General features: G+C 33.5%; 2 protein-coding genes across 2 annotated transcripts; one reads left to right on the top strand and one right to left on the bottom strand.

Annotated features, from left to right (window-relative positions):
- The first annotated feature begins 9,465 nt into the window (after positions 1–9,465).
- On the top strand, positions 9,466–12,964 carry LOC21388170 (probable glycosyltransferase STELLO1). Its single transcript, XM_010099138.2, has 3 exons — positions 9,466–11,401; positions 11,988–12,114; positions 12,185–12,964. Exons 1-3 carry the CDS (start codon positions 9,687–9,689, stop codon positions 12,656–12,658), a joined length of 2,316 nt encoding a protein of 771 aa, XP_010097440.1. The 5' UTR covers positions 9,466–9,686; the 3' UTR covers positions 12,659–12,964.
- Positions 12,965–13,145: 181 nt separating this feature from the next.
- Positions 13,146–20,893, bottom strand: LOC21388169 (alpha-N-acetylglucosaminidase). Its single transcript, XM_010099137.2, has 19 exons — positions 20,495–20,893; positions 19,677–19,750; positions 19,341–19,552; positions 18,960–19,081; positions 18,472–18,557; positions 18,072–18,166; positions 17,807–17,888; positions 17,479–17,585; positions 17,175–17,205; positions 16,749–16,866; positions 16,191–16,241; positions 15,957–16,066; positions 15,652–15,754; positions 15,417–15,515; positions 15,179–15,289; positions 14,845–15,092; positions 14,305–14,542; positions 13,569–13,647; positions 13,146–13,479 (listed from the first exon to the last, which is right to left on the bottom strand). Exons 1-19 carry the CDS (start codon positions 20,705–20,707, stop codon positions 13,244–13,246), a joined length of 2,415 nt encoding a protein of 804 aa, XP_010097439.2. The 5' UTR covers positions 20,708–20,893; the 3' UTR covers positions 13,146–13,243.
- Positions 20,894–22,451: the final 1,558 nt, after the last annotated feature.

Raw genomic sequence — 22,451 nt, 5'->3', positions numbered from 1 at the left:
CGGCAGAAGTAAACTTTGGGTGTTGTAAGCCATGGTTGGGTATTCTCAAAGGTTATCCAAAGTTTTAACCACTTTCAATGGGGAGAACGCCTAGAAACACGTTCTAGAGGAACTCCACCGGAAGTTATGGAGATTAGAGCTCTTTGAGGAGTATTTCGGTAAGTGAAAAACCAAGAGTTGTAACTAACAAAAGGAGGAGATTTTAGGCTTGTATTTAGGTTGCTAATGTTGGGTTTTCATGTGTGTTTAGCTTGGGGAAGAATGCCCGAGCATTACTTGCTCGGAGGAGCTCTGCTAGAAACCATGAGAAGAGAAAAGTTTATCTTAAGTGGGAGAGCTATGCTTGGCTTGCTCTCTCTCCCCCTTTTTTCCCCCATTTTTTTTAGAGTTTAGGTATGTGGTATTTATAGGCAAGGATAGGGGCTCCAAGAGGAGGGAAATTTCCCTTCAAAAGTGTTTGAATCGTGGCTAAAGCCTATGCATATAGTTGCGTCGGTAAGATGTTTTCAGCATGGTTCAATGGTGGCTTTCACCTCCTACAGGTAAAAGCTTGCCAATAAGATGCAGGGATGGGTTGCTGGGCAGCCAATATGAGCTCTCTTGGTTATTTTGAGTGAAGCCAAAGCAGGCAGCCAAGGGTTTAAGAGTTTGCTCTTCCTCATTTGTGCTTACCTGCCTTTTTTATGATTTTGGGGAAGAGGCCGTTGATGAGTTGGTTTTATATCGATTTATTAAGCTCTTGCAAGTTTAATATTAACTAGTTTTAAGGTGTTTTGTTGACAAATTGGTGTCTTCTTAATCTAATTTTACAGGATGGATGCAAGCATGATAATCTACCACAGATTACCATTAAAATCCCACAAAGCAAAGGCCCAAATTCCAGCCCATTAAGCCCACACACGGAGGACAATAATCCAGCAAAACAAAATGACATTATGCTTCATTCAAATAAAGGCCCAAATTCCAGCCCATTAAAAGTCCATACACGGAGGAGATTAATTACAGCCAAACGACAATGTGTTTCAGCTCCCAACCACATGGTATTACTTCATCTGGTTGCACCCTGCAGTTGGGGCTAATTTGGAGAGGATAGAGAGTTACGATTTCTGTGGGGAAAACCCTATCTCGAGGGAGAGTTTGAAAATGAAAACTAGAGGAAGATCCGGGATATTCTGGTGGTGGCTGGGATTTTCAAGAGGATTTTGGCTGGAATTTTGGCGGAGATATTGGAAAAAAAAAAGAAAGAGAAAAAGAGGGATTTGGCCAGAGGGCTTGGGAGAAGACGGATTCGTGCAGAGCTTCGGATGGGGAGATTCACGGAGATGTATTGCTAAGAAGTATTGGCTGATTCTTGGTGGAGAAACATTCGGCCATCAAGTGATTTATCCTTTGTTCTTCTTTTCTTCTTTCATATTTTATATGGTGATGTCTTCCAGATTTGTCTTTGGTTTATTTAATTTCATTATGGCTTAATACTTTTAGTTAGAGATTGATGGATCCGAACCTATGATTTCTGAATTTCAATTTGAATGAGTTGCAATTTATTATTTTTCTGTGAAGAATGTGTTCTATTGTTCTTAGGGCTTTTCATTTATTTAATTTGGGAATTGATCATAGTGATGTTTCGGATAGAGAAGCTATGTGATAGGAAACATTAAATTGTGAATTGAATCTTGGATGTGAATAATATTCAAGCAAAATATAGAACATGCCATGAATGGACGAGGAGTAACCGAATAGGGATTCAAAGAAATTCATGTGGTCAGTTTAAATTGTAACCGAGAGGGAGATTTAACCGAAAAAGGATTTTACAAATTCTAAGGCATCTCATATTGAATTAATCTAGAATATACCTGAAATAAGGATATTTGAAGTTAAGAATATATGTGATAGTTGATTAGACCCGAAATATGGATAATTAAACATTAGGGAATTCTACCATCTCATGGATAATAATAATTAAAATTCATTCTTTTGAGCTTATGGGTGAATTGGTGTAGGTGAAATCAACTCTCTAACATTTTCTCTCATTGTATTTCTTTCTTAAATCTTGTTTCTTTACTTTTTCTAATTTTTAATCTTTATTTAGTTTTAATTCACATTACTCCCAATTTCGCAATCTCTTATAACATAGTCGATTTAATCATTTTATTTGTGAATTTTACCAATCCTCATTGGGAAACGATATCTTACTCATCACTTTATTACTTGAACGATTGGTATACTTGCTAGTGTTAATTTTATCGCATCAACCGTGTTTTGACCTCCGGGAAGGAAAGGGAAATGAGAGGGAAAAAGGAAAGATACGGGGAAAAATGTCATTTTATCTTTTAGTGTAAGGTAATGGACTAATAGGCTTTTTCTAGACTATTTATAAAAGGTTTGGAACCGTAAATGTGGTAACTGTAAGCTTAGGTAATTTATTTTACTCTGTCTAATTTCCTTCATAATCCACGTTATCCTAATTTCCTCATAGACCCAAGACCACCCAAAGTAGGCCAAGGATCTAATTGGGCCGGATAAAATGGGCCTGGTCACATTTCTTGGCCTGCCAAACCACGACCCACATAGAAGTCCCCGAAGCGTAACTTGGGCCCACGTACCATACCTTGGGTCGTCTTGTGGGATTTGGGCCGAATTTGTACCGTGCGATTTTTTAGGCATCAACAAAACTATATTAAAAATTATTTATTTTATATATTTTTTTATCAAATTTAATTTTGATGAAATTATCGGTAGCAGTTGATCCGTTTAGAGCCTACCACTGAAGTGGATGCACTAAGCCAGAAAAACTTTGACACATAGAATAAAGAAAAAAGGGATAGCGTGGGTGATTGATTTGGGGTGGCGTTTGTTAATTTTATTATCGTTTTACACGTTCAAAATCGTTCGACATTTTTTGTTTGTTTGTCATTTTACCTTTTTCGTCATTACTAGTTTAATTTCCGTGCATGGGAGTAATAAGTTTTAGTTACCGTATTATTATTAAAAATATATAAATTTTGAATATAAAATCCAAAAAATAAAAAAATAAAATTTGGAAAGAATAAAAATTAGAAAAAGAAATTTGAATATAAAATAAAAAAATAAATAAGTTTTAAGACACTATTACAAAGAAAAATCTAAGGAGTTGTTTGGTTGGGGGATTCGTACCCCGATTCGAATAATGATTCGTGATTTATTACAGTGTTTTCTCTCACAAAAAATACACGTAAATCGAAATAGTTCTAATCTCATGATTCTAATCCATGAACCAAATGTCTCCTAAGTATTGATAATATTTATAAAAAATATAATTTAGGTAAATGGACGAAAAATGTTAGAAAGAAGGCGAATAACAAAAAAAATAAAGAAAAAAAAACAAAAGGGGAGATGAAAAAAAAACGTGAATAGTGTTTGAACAGTGAAAAACAGTTGGACTATTTAACTCAGTTCAAACGAGTAATATAATTTAAAATACATGCTTCTAAACACCAGTTCAAACTGTGCTCATTCAAACTGAGTTGAATTGAACTAAACCAGTAAAAGAAACATGGGCTAATATCTATAACACTATATAGAAATGACAAGGAAAAACTAAAGTATCTATAACAATATATAGAAATGTCAATAATTTCACTATTCATGCATAGTGTTTATAAAAAAATAATTTAGGTAAATGGACGAAAAATGTTAGAAAGAAGGCGAATAACAAAAAAAATAAAGAAAAAAAACAAAAGGGGAGATGAAAAAAAAACATGAATAGTGTTTAAACAGTGAAAAACAGTTCAAAAAGAGTGAATTTCAATCAAAACAACGTCGTTTTGGTCGAAACACTATGCATGAATAGTAAAATTATTGACATTTCTATATATTGTTATAGATACTTTAGTTTTTCCTTGTCATTTCTATATATTGTTATAGATATTAGCCCATGTTTCTTTCACTGGTTTAGTTCAATTTAACTCAGTTTGAATGAGCACAGTTTGAACTAGTGTTTAGAAGCATGTATTTTGAATTATATTACTCGTTTGAACTGAGTTAAATAGTCCAACTTAGGACATGTTTACTTATCCGTAATCGGAGTGGACATGATTCGGAGTGGGTAGGAATCGGAGTCAGAAATCAGAGTCAAAATAAGTTGTTTACTTAGGTTCCAGGAATCGAAATCGAAATCAATCCCAATCATATTCATGCGTTTACTTACACTCAGAATCGGAATAAACTGTTATAAATTTACTTACCTACCCTTTTAGTAGATTTTTGTGTGTTGAACTTTAAAAAAAAATTGTATATTATGCTAACTATCTTAATATTAGAATAACTAACTAGTAATTAGATTTTTTTAATCACACCTAATTAATCATCTAAGTTATTTTTTTCAATAAATTTTAACTCAATTTCAAGAAAAGAATATGATGATGAAATAAAATAAGAACAAAATAACTAAGTTTTAAGTCATAAACTTTCAAAAAGAAGTTTCAAGTCATAAATCAAAAAATATATCCTAAGCATAATTCAAAGTACCAACATAATTTAAGTAAACTAATAATTGGTTAATCTAACACTTAAACCCCACGACTAAGAATTTTGAGGGTGTATCCCTTCTTGAGTTGATCCAGAATGTTGTAGAATACACGTAGCAAATCATGCTTTGTTGCTAAAATATTGGTGGCATTATGAACTTGATCATCATCTAAGCCATCAATTTTCAACATTTCTTGATACAAGTTGGCTTGTAATCTAACTAAATTCTTTTTAGCAGTGGATGTGCAAAAACATTGCAAGCATCTCCTCAACATATACATTTCTTGTGCTTGTCAAACCTCCTTTCTCACATAGAAGCTTGCATAATCTTCTAAACATTTCTCTATCAATTCTTAATTGTGCCACACACTAGATATCACTCTCGTAAACCAAATCATACAAGTGACCTAATTGTTGATAAACCCTTATAACCATCTTTAGACTTCGTATCCTTCATTCATAATAAATAAAAATATAGGTACACATAGCAGCACACACAACCATAATCATTTGTAACATCATCACTATCTCTTTTATCACTACAACCACTCTCTTCTTTCGTACTAAAAGTCTAGACATGATTAGTCTACATTATTAACATATAAAATTAGATTTAGTATCACATTGTATATTATAAAAATGAACAACAATAGGCATAACACAAGAATCAAATTATAAGAAAAAAGAAAAAAAACTAGAGTACTAGAATCACGAGAAATAAAGAGGGATAAAAATTATTGATAGTTTCAGTTTTCTAATCTTATAGTAGAAATTCCTAAAATAAAACAAATATAAGAGTTTAAAGAAATAAAGAGGGATACAAAATTAAATTAAAATAAGGGAAAAAAACTGAAAAGCTAGAAGCATTATTAACGTGGAAAGGAACAACAAAACTAACTAAACTAAAGCATTATCAACGTGTTCAACACACAAAAAAAAATAAATAAAACAAAACGAAAACAAAAATAGAGGATGATTTATGGCTTACCTGCAAATTGAAGAACCACGGCAGAAGAGGGGAAGAGGGGATGGTAAATGGCTGAGAGAGAAAGAGGGAAATAAACCCTAGAGAGTTAAATAAAGGAGAAAAGAGGGTAAATTCATAATTTTGTATTTAATATCAGGATTGGGAGTGGCAATCCGGTGTGGGGTGGGGGGAGTGTCAATATCATTTCTCAATCCCAAATTGGTGTGGGGCCCACACATTCTCACTCTCATTTCAGGATATAAATGGGTAAGTAAACATATAGTTGATTCTGAATCCCAATTCCCATTCTCTACTCCTGATAAGTAAACATGCCCTTATAGTTTAGCTCACCTCTCAAGTTCAACCGTTCAAACCAATTTTGATCATTAAAAAGGTGACCGCTCTCTCTGTTCTTCACACATACCAAACACAAATTTAAATTTTATTCCATGTTCAAATTAATGAATCTACCCAGTGATAGATCCTTTTTTTTCTTTTGGTTAACTAATGAATCTACCCAGTGATAGATCCATAATTTAAATTCAGAAAGGGCACAATACAAGAACAAAATTTATAAATCGTAATAACGGACCATACAAGTAATGAACGAAGGCCATTTAAGCAATATTCAAATGCAAACAAGTTAGGAACCAAGGACATACTTGGAAACAAAAAAAATAAAAAACTGTACTAAGTATATAAATTTCAAGGGAGCTAAGCACCATACTTCAAAAAGGTTAGAAAACGACATTGATCCTTAACTCTCGTCAACGACATCTTTGTTGTTCTTTCGATTGTCTTTTGTGCCATTGTTGTCAACGAAAGCTATTCTATCAACAAACTCAGTCGAAGAGGATCTATCAACGAAAGCTCGTCATCAAGATCATTTCCACAGCCACAGCTTGGTTCTTCTCTTCATGTGCTTTAAAAGGGTGCACGTTTTATTGTGAGGGTTCCTGAATATATTCGATTTTCTTCGACAATCTTCAATAGACAATTTTTGTAATATGAAGTCAAATATCAACCTAGTACATAGTAACAATAGTATATAAATACGCAAGCAAAATATGCAATAGTATATGCATGTTATATTCAAATGAATATCCTCTATGTAAATTATTGATATTGCAAAATTTCATTTTTAACCAGAAAAAATGTGTGTGTTTTTTTTTTTTTTTTTTTGGATAATTGTCCCTAAACATGATCGATAGCAAAATCATACCATGACATAAGAATAGAATGGAATTTAGATGCCAACAAAATTACCAGCCAAAATTGTCTGTATTAATCTCTTCCCACTAATCAACAGCAATTTGATTTAAATCCACACATGCGGACAATATTAAAAAATATATTTAAAAAAAAGAAATAAGCTACAAATATGACCACTAATCGTATATAAAAATAAATAAATAAATAAAAATATTTCCAACTCATCGAAGGCAGAGCAATATTGGAGTCAAAAGGCAAACAAATTGTGCAATTCAGAGGGAACAAGAGATTTACCAACTATAAAAGCAGTAATAGAATTTAGGTCTCATCAATCGTCGTACCAAATTTTTAATGTAAAAAAAAAAAAACCCCCCGAAATGAAATAGAAAAAAAATATTGAAACGCCACGGTCTGTGGCTAAAAATAATTATCTATCAAGAGAAATACGCCTTCAAACTTCAAAACAATTACCACAGGACAAAACAATTTAAGGGCAAGAAACGAACCAAATCGATTGTTGCACCCAGTAATCGGCAAAGTAGCTGCGAATTTGATATATATATATATATATATATATATATAGACACACACACACATATATAATAATATATAAAAAAAAATTAGAGAATTTACCTAAGAATGTATGAGTATGAGTAAATACATTTTATTAGTATAATTATTTAATTAAAAAAGTTATAAATTAAGAGTAAAGATAAAAATCTTAATAATAGTATTATATATATAATATAATATAATATAGTCTTTATGATGTTGTCGTTTAAAAGAGGTTGACTATTAAAATGACATATTTTTTTAATTAATATTTTTTTTAATTCTGTTAATATTTAACATGACACTTTTTTAATTAAAATATTTTACATTATTTTTTATAAGTGTGCTGTGTGTTAAGGTTTTTCTTTATTTTTTGATTTTAGACATGTGTCTCTCTGATAAGTCATTATATTGTATTGAGTTGTATATTTCTCAATTTTTGTTTAAATGCAATTTGTTTTTTTTTTTAAAGTGACCTATTCATTTCTAATCTCAAGGTTGCCCTATTTATTACAACTTCTCTTTTTTAATTAACATTTAGGAGAATTCTGTCAATATTTACCAAGAACTTTTTTAAAATAAAGTATTTTACGTTAACACTCTTAGAGTTAAAAAAAAAGCTACCGAAACATCGTTTTTGTTAGTGAAACATAGAAAGATGCAATTTGAGAATTAAATACTTCTTATATTATGAAAATATCCTTGCTTAAAATGATATTTTTATTCTTGTTTCGTCACTAAAAATAATGCTCAGTGATTTTTTTTCTTAATAATGTTATAACTGCATGTTCACAATTATAAAACATTATCATGGATTAAAACCAATTGCGTGTTTACTTTGCCTCAAAAGAAAAGAAAAAGTGATGAGTGATTTTCTTTTTCATTTAGTAATGTATTTACTTATAAAATCAATAATATAGATTTAGTGGTTCTCATATAATATAAAGAATGATGATTTCTCTGAGAAGTGATTTTCTTTTCCATTTAATAATGTATTTACTTAAAAAATCAGTAATGGAGATTTAGCATATAATATAAAGAATGAGAAAAGAAAATGTCAATTTTTGCACCCCTTAGTATTGATACCTTGTCAAATAGAATGAATGCTAAGAGGATGTTTGGTACCTAGATTCGTTCCCTGATTTGAATCATGGTTCGTGGTTCGCTATAGTATTTTCTCTCACAAAAAATACATGTAAATTGAAAATAATTATAATCACATGGTTCTAATCCATGAACAAAACGTCTCCTAAATTTACTTTTTACCTTTAATGAATTACTCTATATATAGTCAATAACTATTTAATTGTGTAAAAAGACATTTTAATGATTACATTTATAACATTATTATTCTTAATTTTAGTAAACATAAGAAAGAGAATATGATTGTTTCCAATTACACCATCTAAAAGCATATTCAATTCAATGTTTAATTAATGTGCCAATTGCTAAATTTGAGTGCAAAAAACACACTAATACAGTACTATTTGTTGTGCTAAATTTTTTATATGCAATACTTTGTGACAATTTTCTCATCAAGTATAGCATATGAGAAATTTAACATTTGATTGTGATTGGTTGAAATGTTTATTTTTTCATATAATCATTGCAATTTTTACATTTTTAAATTATTTTAAATATAAAAGTTTACTTTTACTATTTTCAAAACTTAATAATTAGGGGAGAAAGCCCTATTCATTTTGCTGATTCGAGTTTAGAATTCGAGTTTTGCTACAGTAAAAAGTTCTCACAAACAGTCACATCTAACTTTTTTGCTACAGTAAAAAGCTATCACATAAAATCACATCTCAACTCGAATTAAAAACTCGAATCAACGAACTAAACGGCCCTAAATTTAGTATTTTAAATAGAATTATGAATTAAAATCAAAATCAAAATAACATACTATATTATATTTTTTTATAGTAAATATAACATTAACATTAACATTTATATTAGAGATAATTTAATTATCAAGTAAACACTTAAAAAAGAATCAATAGCCTTTAATCTTATTATTATTATATTTTCAATCCTATTATCTTTCACATTGTATTTATTTACGTTTGGTAGACCTACCCCAAATGTAAACATTTGATCAAATGGGTGTCTTTGTAATTAAGTAAAATAGAGGGTTCAATATGATTCTCCTTCGTACTTCTGTCGGCAGCTCCTAAAATGAAAAAAAATAAAAAAATCACGTGGTGCAACTGCTGAGTTTAGATAATCTCAGAACAGAACACTGATGAAGAGCACAAAAAAAAAAAACAGCTCAGTTTGATTGAGCTCCCAAAAGTTTCTTCTGCATCAACACAAACTGAAACTTCAAACTCAAACAAAACTCAAAACCCACCTCAGAAATTAACCAAAAACAAGTTTTGTTTTGTTTTTTGTTTGTTGTTTGTTGTTTTTTTTGTTTTGTTTTTCCATATCCAAATCAAACAATATAATGTTGGTCCAACAAGACCGCTCCACAAACACAACCTCAAAAAAACACAAACTTTCCGACCACTTCTCCGACAACCACCACCACCACCAACAAAACCTCGGATTCTCCAAATGGCTCTCCTCCATCAACCTCATCAAACTCGCCGCCATTTCCATCCTCACCTTCACCATCGCCGCCCTCTTCTTCTTCCTCCACTCCGCCACCTCCGACGACTCCTCCCCCACTTTCTTCTGCTTCAAATCCCACTCCAACAAAAACCACCATTTCCCTCTCCATTTCCCAAAACCCAATTTCAATTCAATCAAACCCATTTCAGATAAGTCCTCGCCTTACTCCTCCTTCACCTCCGACCGCTGGATTGTCGTCTCCGTCTCCGATTACCCCTCCGATCCGCTTCGAAAGCTTGTCAGGACAAAAGGGTGGCAAGTTTTAGCCGTCGGGAATTCGAAGACCCCTTCGGATTGGAGCCTTAAAGGTGCGATCTTTTTGTCCTTGGAGGACCAAGCCAATCTGGGTTTTCGAGTTTTGGATCACCTTCCTTATGATTCCTATGTTAGGAAGAGCGCCGGTTACCTTTTCGCGATTCAGCACGGCGCGAAAATGATCTTCGACGGCGACGATCGCGGGGAAATCATCGGCGGAGATCTCAGTAAGCATTTCGATTTGAAATTGTCTAATGTGGATGTAATGCAAGAGAGGATTTTGCAGTACAATAGGAAGAATGCTAATAGGAGTGTTGTGAATCCTTACGTTCATTTCGGGCAACGCTCGGTTTGGCCGAGGGGATTGCCTTTAGAGAATGTTGGTGAGGTTTGGCATGAGGAGTTTTACAATTTAGTGTTTGGTGGGATGCAATATGTTCAGCAGGGTTTGTCTAATGGATTGCCTGATGTGGATTCTTTTTTTTATTTCACTAGAAAGTTGGGTTCGGAATCATTCGATATAAGGTTTGATGGGCATGCCCCAAAAGTTGCTTTACCACAAGGTGTAATGGTGCCACTGAATTCTTTCAATACTTTGTTTCATTACAATGCGTTTTGGGGCTTAATGCTTCCGGTTTCGGTTAGTTCGATGGCTTCTGATGTGTTGAGGGGTTATTGGGCACAGAGGATTTTGTGGGAAGTTGGTGGAAATGTTGTGGTTTATCCACCTACATTGTATAGAGAGGATAAGATTGAAGCCTACCCGTTTGTGGAGGAGAAGGATCTTCATGTCAATGTTGGTCGGTTAATTAAGTTTTTGGTTTCTTGGAGATCGGATAAGGGCAAGTTGTTTGAAAAAATTGTGGATTTGAGCTTTTCAATGGCAAAAGAAGGGTTTTGGACCGAGCAAGATGTGAAGTTCACTGTAGCTTGGCTGGAGGACTTGCTTGCTGTTGGGTACAGTCAACCAAGGTTGAAGGCGGTAGCGGTGGGTGAGGCCGGAACAACTATCAGCCATGCGGATTTGAAGGAGTTTGTTCCTCAAAAACTGCCTTCTGTGCATCTTGGTGTCGAGGAATCGGAGATGGTGAATTATGAGATTGGGAACTTGGTCCGGTGGAAGAAGAATTTTGGTAACATTGTGCTGATAATGTTTGTGAGTGGGTCTGTAGAAGGAACTTCCTTAGAGTGGAGATTGCTTTACGGAAGGATATTTAAAACCGTGGTGATTCTGTCTGAAAAAGCTAATGAAGATCTAGCTGTGGAGCAAGCTTCACTGGATGAAGTATACAAGTAAGTTTTTCTCACCTACTTTGACGAACATTCGTGTTTTTCCTTCTAGTGTAGTTTAGTATTTCTGTTCATTTCATGGTTTTCTACTGAAGCACCTTTTAAAAGCAATAGAGTTAAATTCCAGTCATATAGCATTTGATAAGTTTTGATAAGTTTTCCTTTTACATCCATGTGAAATAGCAATAGTCTATACCGATAAAAGTTACGTTCTTATGCTTTTCCATTCAAAAGTAGGTCTTTTTTCACAAGTTATAACAATTTTGGTTTTTGAAGTTCCTATTGCATGTTGTACTAGTGTTTCTTGCTGCAACATCTTTGGATGATTGCCCCTCAATAAACTTTTTCCTTATTCTTTTTATCTTTCTTTTCCATCTTGTTCTGAAAGTAACTATTTGCAGAACTTGTTAAATTACCCCTGAAAAGGCATACTTGACATTAAAACCATGCATATGAACCTGCTTTGGCCTTGTGTTCGTTGCTAATTGATGGGATACGATTCTTGCTTTTCTTGACCAAGACTTAACCTGATAACTCTTGTTTAATCTGTTTCTCTCTTTGCTTCTAACATGTCATGAGTGGAATACAGGTATTTGCCCAAGATATTCGACAGGTTTACTACTGCAGAAGGGTTCTTGTTTCTCCAGGACAATACGGTTCTAAACTACTGGAACTTACACCAAGCAGACAAATCCAAGCTATGGATCACTAATAAGGTAATGTAAATCTCAAGCACCTGATTTCAGCTTCTGAACAATCAAAGCCTGATCTTCTTACCTGTTTTAGGTGCCTCAGTCTTGGATTACTGTCCCAACCAATGTCAAGGATTCAATGTGGTTTTCGAAACAAGCTGACATGGTTAAGAAAGTTGTGAGCACTATGCCGGTTCACTTCCAGGTCACCTACAAGGCGAGTAGCACAAGCAAGCACACTCTTGCGATCTGTAATTCAGAGGTGTTCTATGTTCCTCGGCGGTTTGTCGGGGATTTTGTAGATCTTGTAGGCCTTGTGGGCAATTTCAAAATGCACCACAAGGTAGCAATTCCAATGTTTTTCATGGCAATGGACTTGCCCCAACAATTTGACTTCGTTTTCTCTAAAATGGTCTACAAGCCAGAGGTATTGTCTGCGAACTCTTCCAACTCTTATTCTGCACAAGTACCGGCTATCTACCCTTGGACTGTGTCCAATGAGGTGGAATTCCTAGAGCTGATAAGACTCATGGCAGCTGGGGACCCACTTCTAATGGAGCTAGTATAAAATTACGCAGTTCAATAGGTAAAAACATTGCGACACTCTATTTCATGGGTTGTCCTCGTCTCAACTCACAAGAGTGAGACCGATTGTTTCGTGGGAAGATTCATACACACTTTGTCGACATTGAACTACCCTTTTTTGGATATCCTTGCACGCGTCTCTGCAGCTTTGAGGAAAAAGACTTACCATTCATATTACCTGTAATCTATTTTTTTTTACCCCCACCTGTATGATTAGTCATTGATGTAAATTCTCTCCAGACACTGTAGTTGACTAAAGGATATATCAGATGTGATGCACTTCTGTGAACCACCAATTTTTGCCATTGTCTATTTACATTCAATCTCATTGGCTGTAGTAATACTATATAACAAGAGTTTTCATTATAAAGTTGGTTTAAATTAAAGGAATTGGAATGAAACCAAGTCCTGGATGATTTGTAAATTTGGTAAGTCTGTATTTGTCCAAATATTGAAGCGGTTCCTTTCTATTTATGTGAAAAGACAAATTTATTTAATTGGATATAAACACCCCAAAAGTTTGAAGGGTTCAAAAGTAGCAGTATGAGAAGCTAAAGAAACCAACTTTTCAACTGAAATATTTTTGATACAACAATTCAGAGATGGCAAGCGCATCTCCTTTGGCCTTCACTGGATAAATCCCTGTACCTTCTTGCCAATTATTTGAAAATAATATCCACTCTCTTCTCCAATCCTCTAATTTGAACTTCTTATTTTCTGTCAAGCTTTTCAACAGGTAATTGAAATAGGACGAAGCTCGCGGTAGATAGTAGCTTTCGAGCAGCCCGCTCCAGAACTTATTTGCTGATGACAAGGACAAACGTAAAGTAAGATAAGATAAAAACCATGAAAATTGAGTTATATAGCCACCACATAAGCATATTTAACATTACCATAGTCATGAAGCTTGCTTTGATTAGTTTTTGTGTTATCATACCACATTGTCACCTGTGTTCTCGCATTCCACTCGTACTGAAGGAGAACATAGAATCCATCAGTCAATCACTTTTACGGAAATTCTATGGTAGGGGACAAAAAACTACACAACAATATGTATAGATTTTAGACTGTCAAACCTCATTTCAGTTATATAGGAACCAAAAAAAAAAAAAAACAAATGTAATAAAACTTGATGAAAAGCTGGCAGTGTAGAACTCTGCAGCATTGACATGGTATTTTTTTTCCTATAAAATTTTTTTCAAAATTTATATTCTATTTTCATAGGAATTAAATGTTGCTCCTATCACCAGAGAAAGTTGTCCACAAGAAATTTGACTCTCCTGATGGAGGCGAAGAAAATAGAAAGAACACGGCCAAAAAAAAAGATCAAAGACAAACCCAATAGGTGACAACTTAAGCCACCTTCTTATGCACAACAAAAATAACTAAAGCAAAAAGGTATAACCAGTTGTTGAAAAGAAAATTTAGAGAGCCTTTCTTCTAAGCAGACTAAATGACTTTACATAAATATATGAAAACTGTAAAGGGAAAATGTGTAGTTGAGACCTCATTAAGGAATTTATTGAGACAATGTTACGTCTAAATTTCATGGCTCAAATAAGTTATGCTAGTTCCAACAATTACTTTATGCTAAAAGTAATCCCAAGAAGGAATAACACGGGCTCTTACTTGTCGCCTTTCATGAGGATCAACAGCCAGCTTCTTTGCACTTTCAAGCCAGGTTCCAAGCAAGAAATTATCGTCAGATGCAAGAAGCATATCGATATCCTTTATGAGTTGAACAAATTTCTGACCATGGTATCTACAAGCATCCACATCCTTCTCTCGGAAAGCAATCACTGCATTGGTATACACTTGGTTTGCGAGCTTTGACAGCGCTTGGCGTGTCAAGTCAACCAAGTCATATCTGCCATTATGATATTATGCTCAATCAGAAATTAATTTCTCCTCATAAACCATCTATTTATTGTACAAAAAAGAACATGCAATTACGGACAATTCTGTCATAGGGTACAATTAGACTCTTGTTTAGTTTCAAATTGTCAGTCACGCCAAAATCATGTCAGAACAAAAAAAGAAAGCACGTATTTAACAGAATTAGATAAGGATCTGACATTCAAAACTGCACAGTACAAGTATGGTTTTTATTTTTATTACTATGATTATTATTATTTTTGGGAAGGAAAGCATGTTAGTAACGCAATTTACCTAAATGTAAGGCTTCCAGAAAAATTAGTACCGGCATCAATGAATAATTTTAAAGCATTGATCACTTCCGGAGTAGAATACCATAAATGAGCTTGGGGCAACTCAGAGCTACTATCTTGGAGTAGGAATCTTCTTTTCACATCTAGATCCAAAATCATTTGCATCCGGTTCCGTTTCGGAGTGTTGGATTTATGATTTGGTTCTGGATCCCAGTCTGGAAATTTTACTATAAAATCTGTGTTATGGTCCTGAAACAAGTTATGACTATAATTATGATGCTTAGCCATAAGATGATAACTAATACTAAACTCCAAATAATAGGTGTAAAACATACAGCGATCCCGTCAGTACAATTATAGATTGTCTGATGAAGAATTTCCCAAGCTGCCTCAACTTCATGAACTGCTTTACCATAGCGTCTATGGGAATAAAGCTTGAGCCATTCCTTTTAAAAGAAATAAGAGTTAAATCTTATTCATATAGCATTCATCATTTGACAAGTTTTGATAAGTCTAACACTTTCAATTGACTGTTCGACCTGTTTAGGTGAAAAGCAAGCTTAGCAGCTTTACCTGAACTTTAACTTTTTGGCTGCGAAATGCCATTTCGGACATCAATTCATAAACAACCGGATTGTGCTCTATTCCTTCCATGCACATGCCAACACCAACCTATTATTTTATTTGCAAGTTATTAAGTATGCTTTAGGAAAACAAAAAAGAACGTCTCTTTCACGGTTTATAATTCATATGTGCATGGAATATAATAAAAGTTTGTGTGAATTTTTTCACAAGGCAATTGTGATACCATGGTAGAATTGTTGCTGATACGAGCGTCAACTGGACCAGAAGAGACCGCATCCAATATGCCATACATTTCAATGTTTCCACCAAAATTATGCAATAGGCACCTGGTGCAAATTAAAGGTTCACCGAGTCTTCGGAAAGTATAAGTTTCTAAAGATGTTTCATATCATATTGCAAAAAAAGGGGAAAAAAAAGAAAAAAAGAAAAAAAAACGGGGGACATAATTAATTAGTTAAGAGGGATGTTTCAACTGTTGTACATCTTAGTCAAATATAAACAAGAGATCATCATTAGGGAGCCAATTACCATACATAAGGAGTGCCATAAAATTGAGAGGACGTTTTCCAAATTGGTTTTGAGTCAGCAAATAAATCAAGAACTATCATTTTCCCAAATGGAACAGAATGTAGAAGGGCCTGCAAAGGTCAGCATATTGAAATTAATCAAAGGAAAAAAAAATGTAAGCATGCATGTTATTGCACTTAGCATTAGTAACTAGGAAAGAAATATGGTAACTTTCACAATATTTTATACACGTACTTTCATTTGAGGTGGCTTCCAAAAGGCAGAGTCCGAATAGAAGAGCCAACCCTGCAAAATCATTAAACAATCAACAACATCCAATCAAAATTTTTTCTATCCGGATTGTTCTTTATATCTATAATATTGTCTTCTACTAGATAATTATTGATAGGGATACCTACCAGCATATTAAATAATTTTCGTTTATGTTCGGTGTCATTATAAAAAAAATGACTGTATGTGGAAGCATGCATCACAAACAATTTAGACACCAGCGCTTGACACTTTTACTGACATCATAGCTCCTGATATGGAGATTTACGCTAAAATATATCTTCATCATCTCATTTTTATGCTAAAAACTGCCATGATCATCTTTTCTCTTCAAGAAAAGATATCTTGGACATCACGTGAACATGCCAAAACATGGAATATGAATATCAGAAAAAGTGATTTATGATTGAGTAAAATATTCACGTAGGTCATAGTTTTGATACATAATCCTATATTTAGGATGGCAGTGGTGAATTACTAGAAGGGAAAAGGGGAAGTGGTTTGAAGAATTAAGAAACATACTTGCATTAACCAAACAGCATCTTTATCGCCTTCCGACATTGCTTTATACACAGCAGCTCCAAGTGATGAGATATAAGCAGGGTCAGTTGTAGGTGGAGAATTTTCATTAAATGTATCACTGCGTTGAGACATGGATGCATTTCAGAATTTCCTCACTATTGAGAGAGCCAAAGCTGTAATTAACATTCCACTAACTACGTAGTAAACAAACGTGAAATATCACGTCTTTGCAAAAGATCACGTCCATAGTGTTGAGTTTGTTCATCCGAAAAGTTCAATAACAAGTAATGAGTGCTGAAAATATTGTGGTCAGGGAACATAGCTACCACAATAGAGAAGTATTCTGCTAATTGTAAAAAGGTAATTGAGAAGGGGGAAAAAAAGTCTAGTTTGTTAAACATTGATAAAGTAAATGTGAAAAGTTACCAGTTGTAAATGTCTGTGACATCTCCATATTCTGCAAAATTGCATACAAAATGTAAATTAGAAAAAAGTACTCAACTGGAAGATGAAATGAGATCGTGTGTGTATTATTTTCTTTTTTTATTTTTATAAATATGAAATTACATATAATCATAATCATCTATAGCTTCACAATTTTAGTGTACTGATGTATCTCATTCTTGCTGTTTACATAATCACACATAATTATAAGAAGAAAATGTGCAAGATTATCAATGCTAATATTGGCAAGTAGCCACAAAGTATAGGCAATAGGCATAAAACACACCTTTAATTTGTTGTTTAATAAATGCCGCCCCAAGCTCAACAAATAAAGGATCCGAAGGATCAAGAAGGTATGTACAACACCAGCGAGGATCACCGTTAACAGTATTCCTAAATGAGAACAAGAAATAAAATTCTTAAAACATACAGAGAGTTGAATGGTTCTTGGCTTTGACTTGAAAGCAAATATAAAGGAAAATATTTTCATTTCGAAACGTAACTTGGAATTAGGCTGGGAAATACAAAAAGATTTGAACAAGGCTCATCTGAAACATGTACGCGTTATATAGATGTTTGCTTATCATGTTATTTAACAAGAAATGTGAAAATACCAATCCCCAAGTTTAGTAATGTTAGCTGAAGGACGTATCTTCTTCAAACTTGCCGGGACGTTTCCAGAGAATGATGGCAGCACTGGAATAAAGAAGAGAACACACATGACGAGCCACATCATGAAAAGGACCGTTTCAAAAAAATCTTCTTAATCTTATAGAGACAAGCAAAGTAGAATGATTTCTACTTCAATAGGCAGAGCAGCAGTTATATGGAAGCCGAAAAAGACAAGAGGTAAATGGCCATTGCAGAGCTCAACATCACCTGGAGTCATGCCTAGCTCTAGCATCCGGGATAATATTTGTTTCTGCAAACGCAATTGTTGATCCAACCAATTTTGTGATAATGGCCCGCCCCACCTGTAACACATACATTTCAGGTTGAAAAAACCAATAGCACACGCAAAGGATAGCAAATAAACCCATGAACAGGCTGTTCAAAAAGGACTATTCATGGATTGTTAAGCACATTAACTCCAGTCCTGATGGAGAGACACACTCACAAACATTGAATGCAAATAAATTCGAATTAAACCTTCAGTAAATTTAACATTAAAAAGGATGTCAACATTTCCCATATGCATCATTATCCACAAGGGTAAAACAATATGAGTGAAATAAGTGGTCAAAAGGGAATGCAAAAAGTGCGGGTTTCCAGTACATACGCATGTAAATTTCCCATGCGAGCCCATGCAAGGAAAGCAGGTCCACCGAAGAAGTCGTTTAGATCTTTCTTACTGATATTAAAATCCTACAAACAAAATTCATGGTCAAATCACACTGAAGCCAAACAATTAGACAAGAGACCGACGATGCTACTGTAGTATTTAATCAGAAACTCACAGTGTTTACACAAGAAAAAACTTGACAACATGAAATGGCTCTAAGTTTCTTGAGCTATATTATTCATGCTTCATGATCTAATATCTATTACATACATGCTTAAGCAGAAATACGAAGCATGCATGTAAGATTTAGTAACAAACTTTAAAAGTCAAGAAGGTGAGACTGTGAGAGGACTATTTTTACGACCACAGGACAAGGCATCCATGTCCTATTAAAAGAATATTTTTTTTAACAATAATTCTACGCAAGATAGTAAATTATATCCAAAAGTCACTAAAAGATCAGAGAAGAATCGATAATTATTCACCATGAAAACTTTCTGCCAAATGGCTTCTTGCCCGGTAAATGCTAAAGGCAGGTTAATCCCTTGAAGAGCCATCCAGTCTGTCTCTTTCTCCCATCTTTCCCAATCCCACCAAACAAAGGAATCTGCATAATATATCACACCACATACGATTTATTGATATCAGCCCTCCTGTTCAATGTGAAACGAGTTGAGAGTACCACATCTCGCAAAATTGTAAGTGAACACTGAGTATGAACTTTCCTCACTTCATAATAATGTTGCAATCCTGGTATATTTGTTCTTTTGAAAAACGAACTTTGAATGATCTAGAGATGTATTAAAACAATATATGGTGATAGAGTTTGGTATAAGTGAAAACTGGCAGAAAAAGTCTACACTTACAACTAGATGTAACAACATTTTGGTAATAGTTCCACGGAACCGGTCGCTGAATCATGACTCCCTCATCTTTTACAGGTGGGAGGGAGCCTGGATTGGGAATCGAAGCTATCTGGGCACCACCAGTCTTGTCCCAAGAAATATGAGCACCACACCAATACTTCAAATACCAATGGAGGCCAGATGCAAGTTCAACTCCTGTTGTGCCTTTAATCCTAAAAGAATATGCATCATTTACAAAAATAAAGCCACAAAATCAAAATGCAGATAGCTCATAGTATATCCCAAAAGAAAAAAGAAAAGTTTCATGAAATACTAACGAAGCCAAATTTCACATACATTATTTCAGGCCCATGCTTGCTTGATAGGTTGTAATTGGCTAAAATAAAGCAACTATGCCCATGACAAACATCCTGATATTCCAGATTGAGAGTCAGCTTAAATTAAGTATAACAGAATCAACACAATACTCAAAAAGACAAAGAAGGAACAAGTAAGCATCAGAGGATGCATTATCGTTTATTCAGGTAAAGGAACACAAAATGATATGTTGGAGACTAATTTGTGTCATGTTAGGATGAAATTGAGATTCTAATTTGGGTCATGTTCGTCACTATCATACAAAATCTTAAAGGTCCCGTCTTTTCTCATCAATCAAACAGAGAGACAGAAAGAACGCAAAAACAGGAAAATGTGCAAGCTATCTTGGAGACTTGTTTCAGGTCATGTTTGAATGAATTGTCAATTTGGACAATGTTCATAACTATTACACAGAATGTTGAGATTCCAGTCTTTTAGCAACACACACACACATAGAGAATTGTTAAAGAAAGCAAAAACATGACCATTAGCAAGCGTTGGCAGCAAAAATTCAGAACTCCAAAAATCAAACCTTTAACTATTTTCCAACATTTCTCACTTTACCCAGAAAACCATGATTCCCATTCAAGATAAAGCACCCAAAAAAACAAACTTTAACCGAGATTTTGATGGAAGATCAAACAGAGAAAAGAATAAATGGAGGAATTGAAGACACCCAGATGAATCAAACTAGAAAACTAATCAAGTAACACCTAAAAAAAGAAAAAGAAAAACCAACACACAAAAATTGATAATTTTTTCTAAAAAAAAGTAGAGTTTTTCTGAAAAAAAAGTACCATGGGGACAATCTTGAAGACAAAACTGGAAACATGGGTGGGAAGCAATCTGCTGAGAAGAGCTTGAGCAGCGGCTTCTTGGAGTGAAGCAGGAGCTCTATTGGAGTCCAAACGACGAAGCAAATGCTGAACTGCTTCTGGTTCTGAAAAAACGACAGGAACTAGCAGCAGACTCAGAATCAGCAAAAGGGTCTTCAAATTCGACATCTTCATTAGTCTCTCTTCAAGAGGATGACAGAGAGAGTTAATAAAAACTGATGAATCTTACGAAAGTGTTTCGCACCAAAAAGAAAAATGCCGGCACAATAGCATTAGATATGGTCATTTAGTCAGTGTTTGTGTTTGAGAATTTTACTACATAATAAAACTCCATTAACAAAGGTTTGGCTTTGAGCCTTTGAGTAAGGAAGATGGATTGTTGTGGAGCTGGATATAATTGTAGCTTTCCTAAATTCCAAGTTCCAACGTGCTGTCAGAAAGTCAAAAGCAAACTTTGCTACGTTGGACACTCACATAGGATTTTCCGTCTCATCCAGTGGCCGAGTCTGAGTTTTTTTAAAGATGCGTGAACTAGACCCGATTAGTTCGCTGATTTGAGTTTTTAATTCGAGTTGAGATATAATTTTATGTGAGAGTTTTTTACTGTAGTAAAAAAGTTAGATGTGATTGTTTGTGAGAGTTTTTTACTGTAGCAAAACTCGAATTCTAAACTCGAATTAGCGAAATGAACAGGACAAGAACTCAACATTTTTATAGATTCGATATTAGATTGATTTTGTGTAAAAAAATTTTATTACAGTAAACAAATTAAATGTGATATTTTATAAAAAATTTTCATTGTAGCTTATTATAGTAAAAGAAATTAAATATAATATTTTATAAAAAATTTTAACTGTAGTAAAATTAAAATTAAAAATTTAAATTGATAAAATGAACGATGACTAAATATTTAAAGTTTAGATATGAAAATTTTGTGTATTTTTATGGTATTATAGTTAATTTTTAGTTTACTTTACATTTAAAATTTTAACAAGAATATTTACTAAACAAATTAACAAGAATATATTTAAAATTCAAAATTTAAGGCAAAATTGAAATTTTTTGACAAAAAGTTTTGTAAAGATGACATTTAAAATATTTGAGGGGACAAAAAAAATAAATAAATAAAAACCAAATCTTTTAAAATTGGGCCTAAATAATAAGAGGAGCCTTTGGGGCAAAGGGGAGCTGCTCCCCCATGCCTAAGGCAGCTCCACCTTTCAAAATGATCCACATTCCCATCTTTATCCCGTCTTCAAAATGATCTCACTTTAGATGAGATGAGATAGGAGTAAAAAATTTTTTATTAAAGAGATCTTTTTCATACTCGTCATATTCTCTATGTAAGATAATTATATATTTTAAAATCATAGCAATTTTAAATAAACATTGATTGTAAATTTAAATCAAAATCAAATTACATTTTACAAAATAAATAATATGCAAATCAAACTTAATAATAAAGCCACAAAACATTAATTTTGTTTGAAAATAAATATTACATGTGTTTATTTAATAAAATATATAATATATACGCCATAACTCATGATAAGATTTTGGTTTAGTTTGGTATTATTTTTTTCTCTCAAAATTAGTTTCTGCTTGTAGTAGAAGCTGATTTTAGTGTTTGGTAAATCTCCTTAAAAGTGCTTTTTGAAGAATTTTTCAAGAATCTACAGCCAAAATCAGAAACAGTCTAAAGACAACTTTAGCTTTTAGATTGTACAGGTTTCAGCATAGTATAATTAATGAAACTTTTATAATACCCATAATACCTCTAATAAAATTTAAAATTTACAATATTCTCAATATAAAATTCAAACTCGTAATATAATATAATATAATAGTAATATTGTAACAAATAATATCATAATTATATTAATAACTCTAATATTATTATTTTATTATATAATATGAT

Source organism: Morus notabilis, unplaced genomic scaffold (genome assembly GCF_000414095.1).
Source record: "Morus notabilis unplaced genomic scaffold, ASM41409v2 Scaffold340, whole genome shotgun sequence".
Lineage (NCBI taxonomy): Eukaryota > Viridiplantae > Streptophyta > Magnoliopsida > Rosales > Moraceae > Morus > Morus notabilis.
The sequence above is the reverse complement of the archived record's forward strand: the minus strand, read 5'-3'. Positions and strand labels throughout refer to the sequence as shown.

Excerpts from the sequence above, each read along its gene's own strand:
- LOC21388170 (XM_010099138.2), top strand. The coding sequence starts at position 9,687 with ATGTTGGTCCAACAAGACCGCTCCACAAACACAACCTCAAAAAAACAC. Across the intron at positions 11,402-11,987 it reads TCACTGGATGAAGTATACAA|GTATTTGCCCAAGATATTCG; the intron begins GTAAGTTTTTCT and ends AGTGGAATACAG. Across the intron at positions 12,115-12,184 it reads AGCTATGGATCACTAATAAG|GTGCCTCAGTCTTGGATTAC; the intron begins GTAATGTAAATC and ends TACCTGTTTTAG.
- LOC21388169 (XM_010099137.2), bottom strand. The coding sequence starts at position 20,707 with ATGAAGATGTCGAATTTGAAGACCCTTTTGCTGATTCTGAGTCTGCTG. Across the intron at positions 19,553-19,676 it reads AAGCATGGGCCTGAAATAAT|GATTAAAGGCACAACAGGAG; the intron begins GTATGTGAAATT and ends ATATTCTTTTAG. Across the intron at positions 15,516-15,651 it reads TCAGCAACAATTCTACCATG|GTTGGTGTTGGCATGTGCAT; the intron begins GTATCACAATTG and ends ATAAAATAATAG.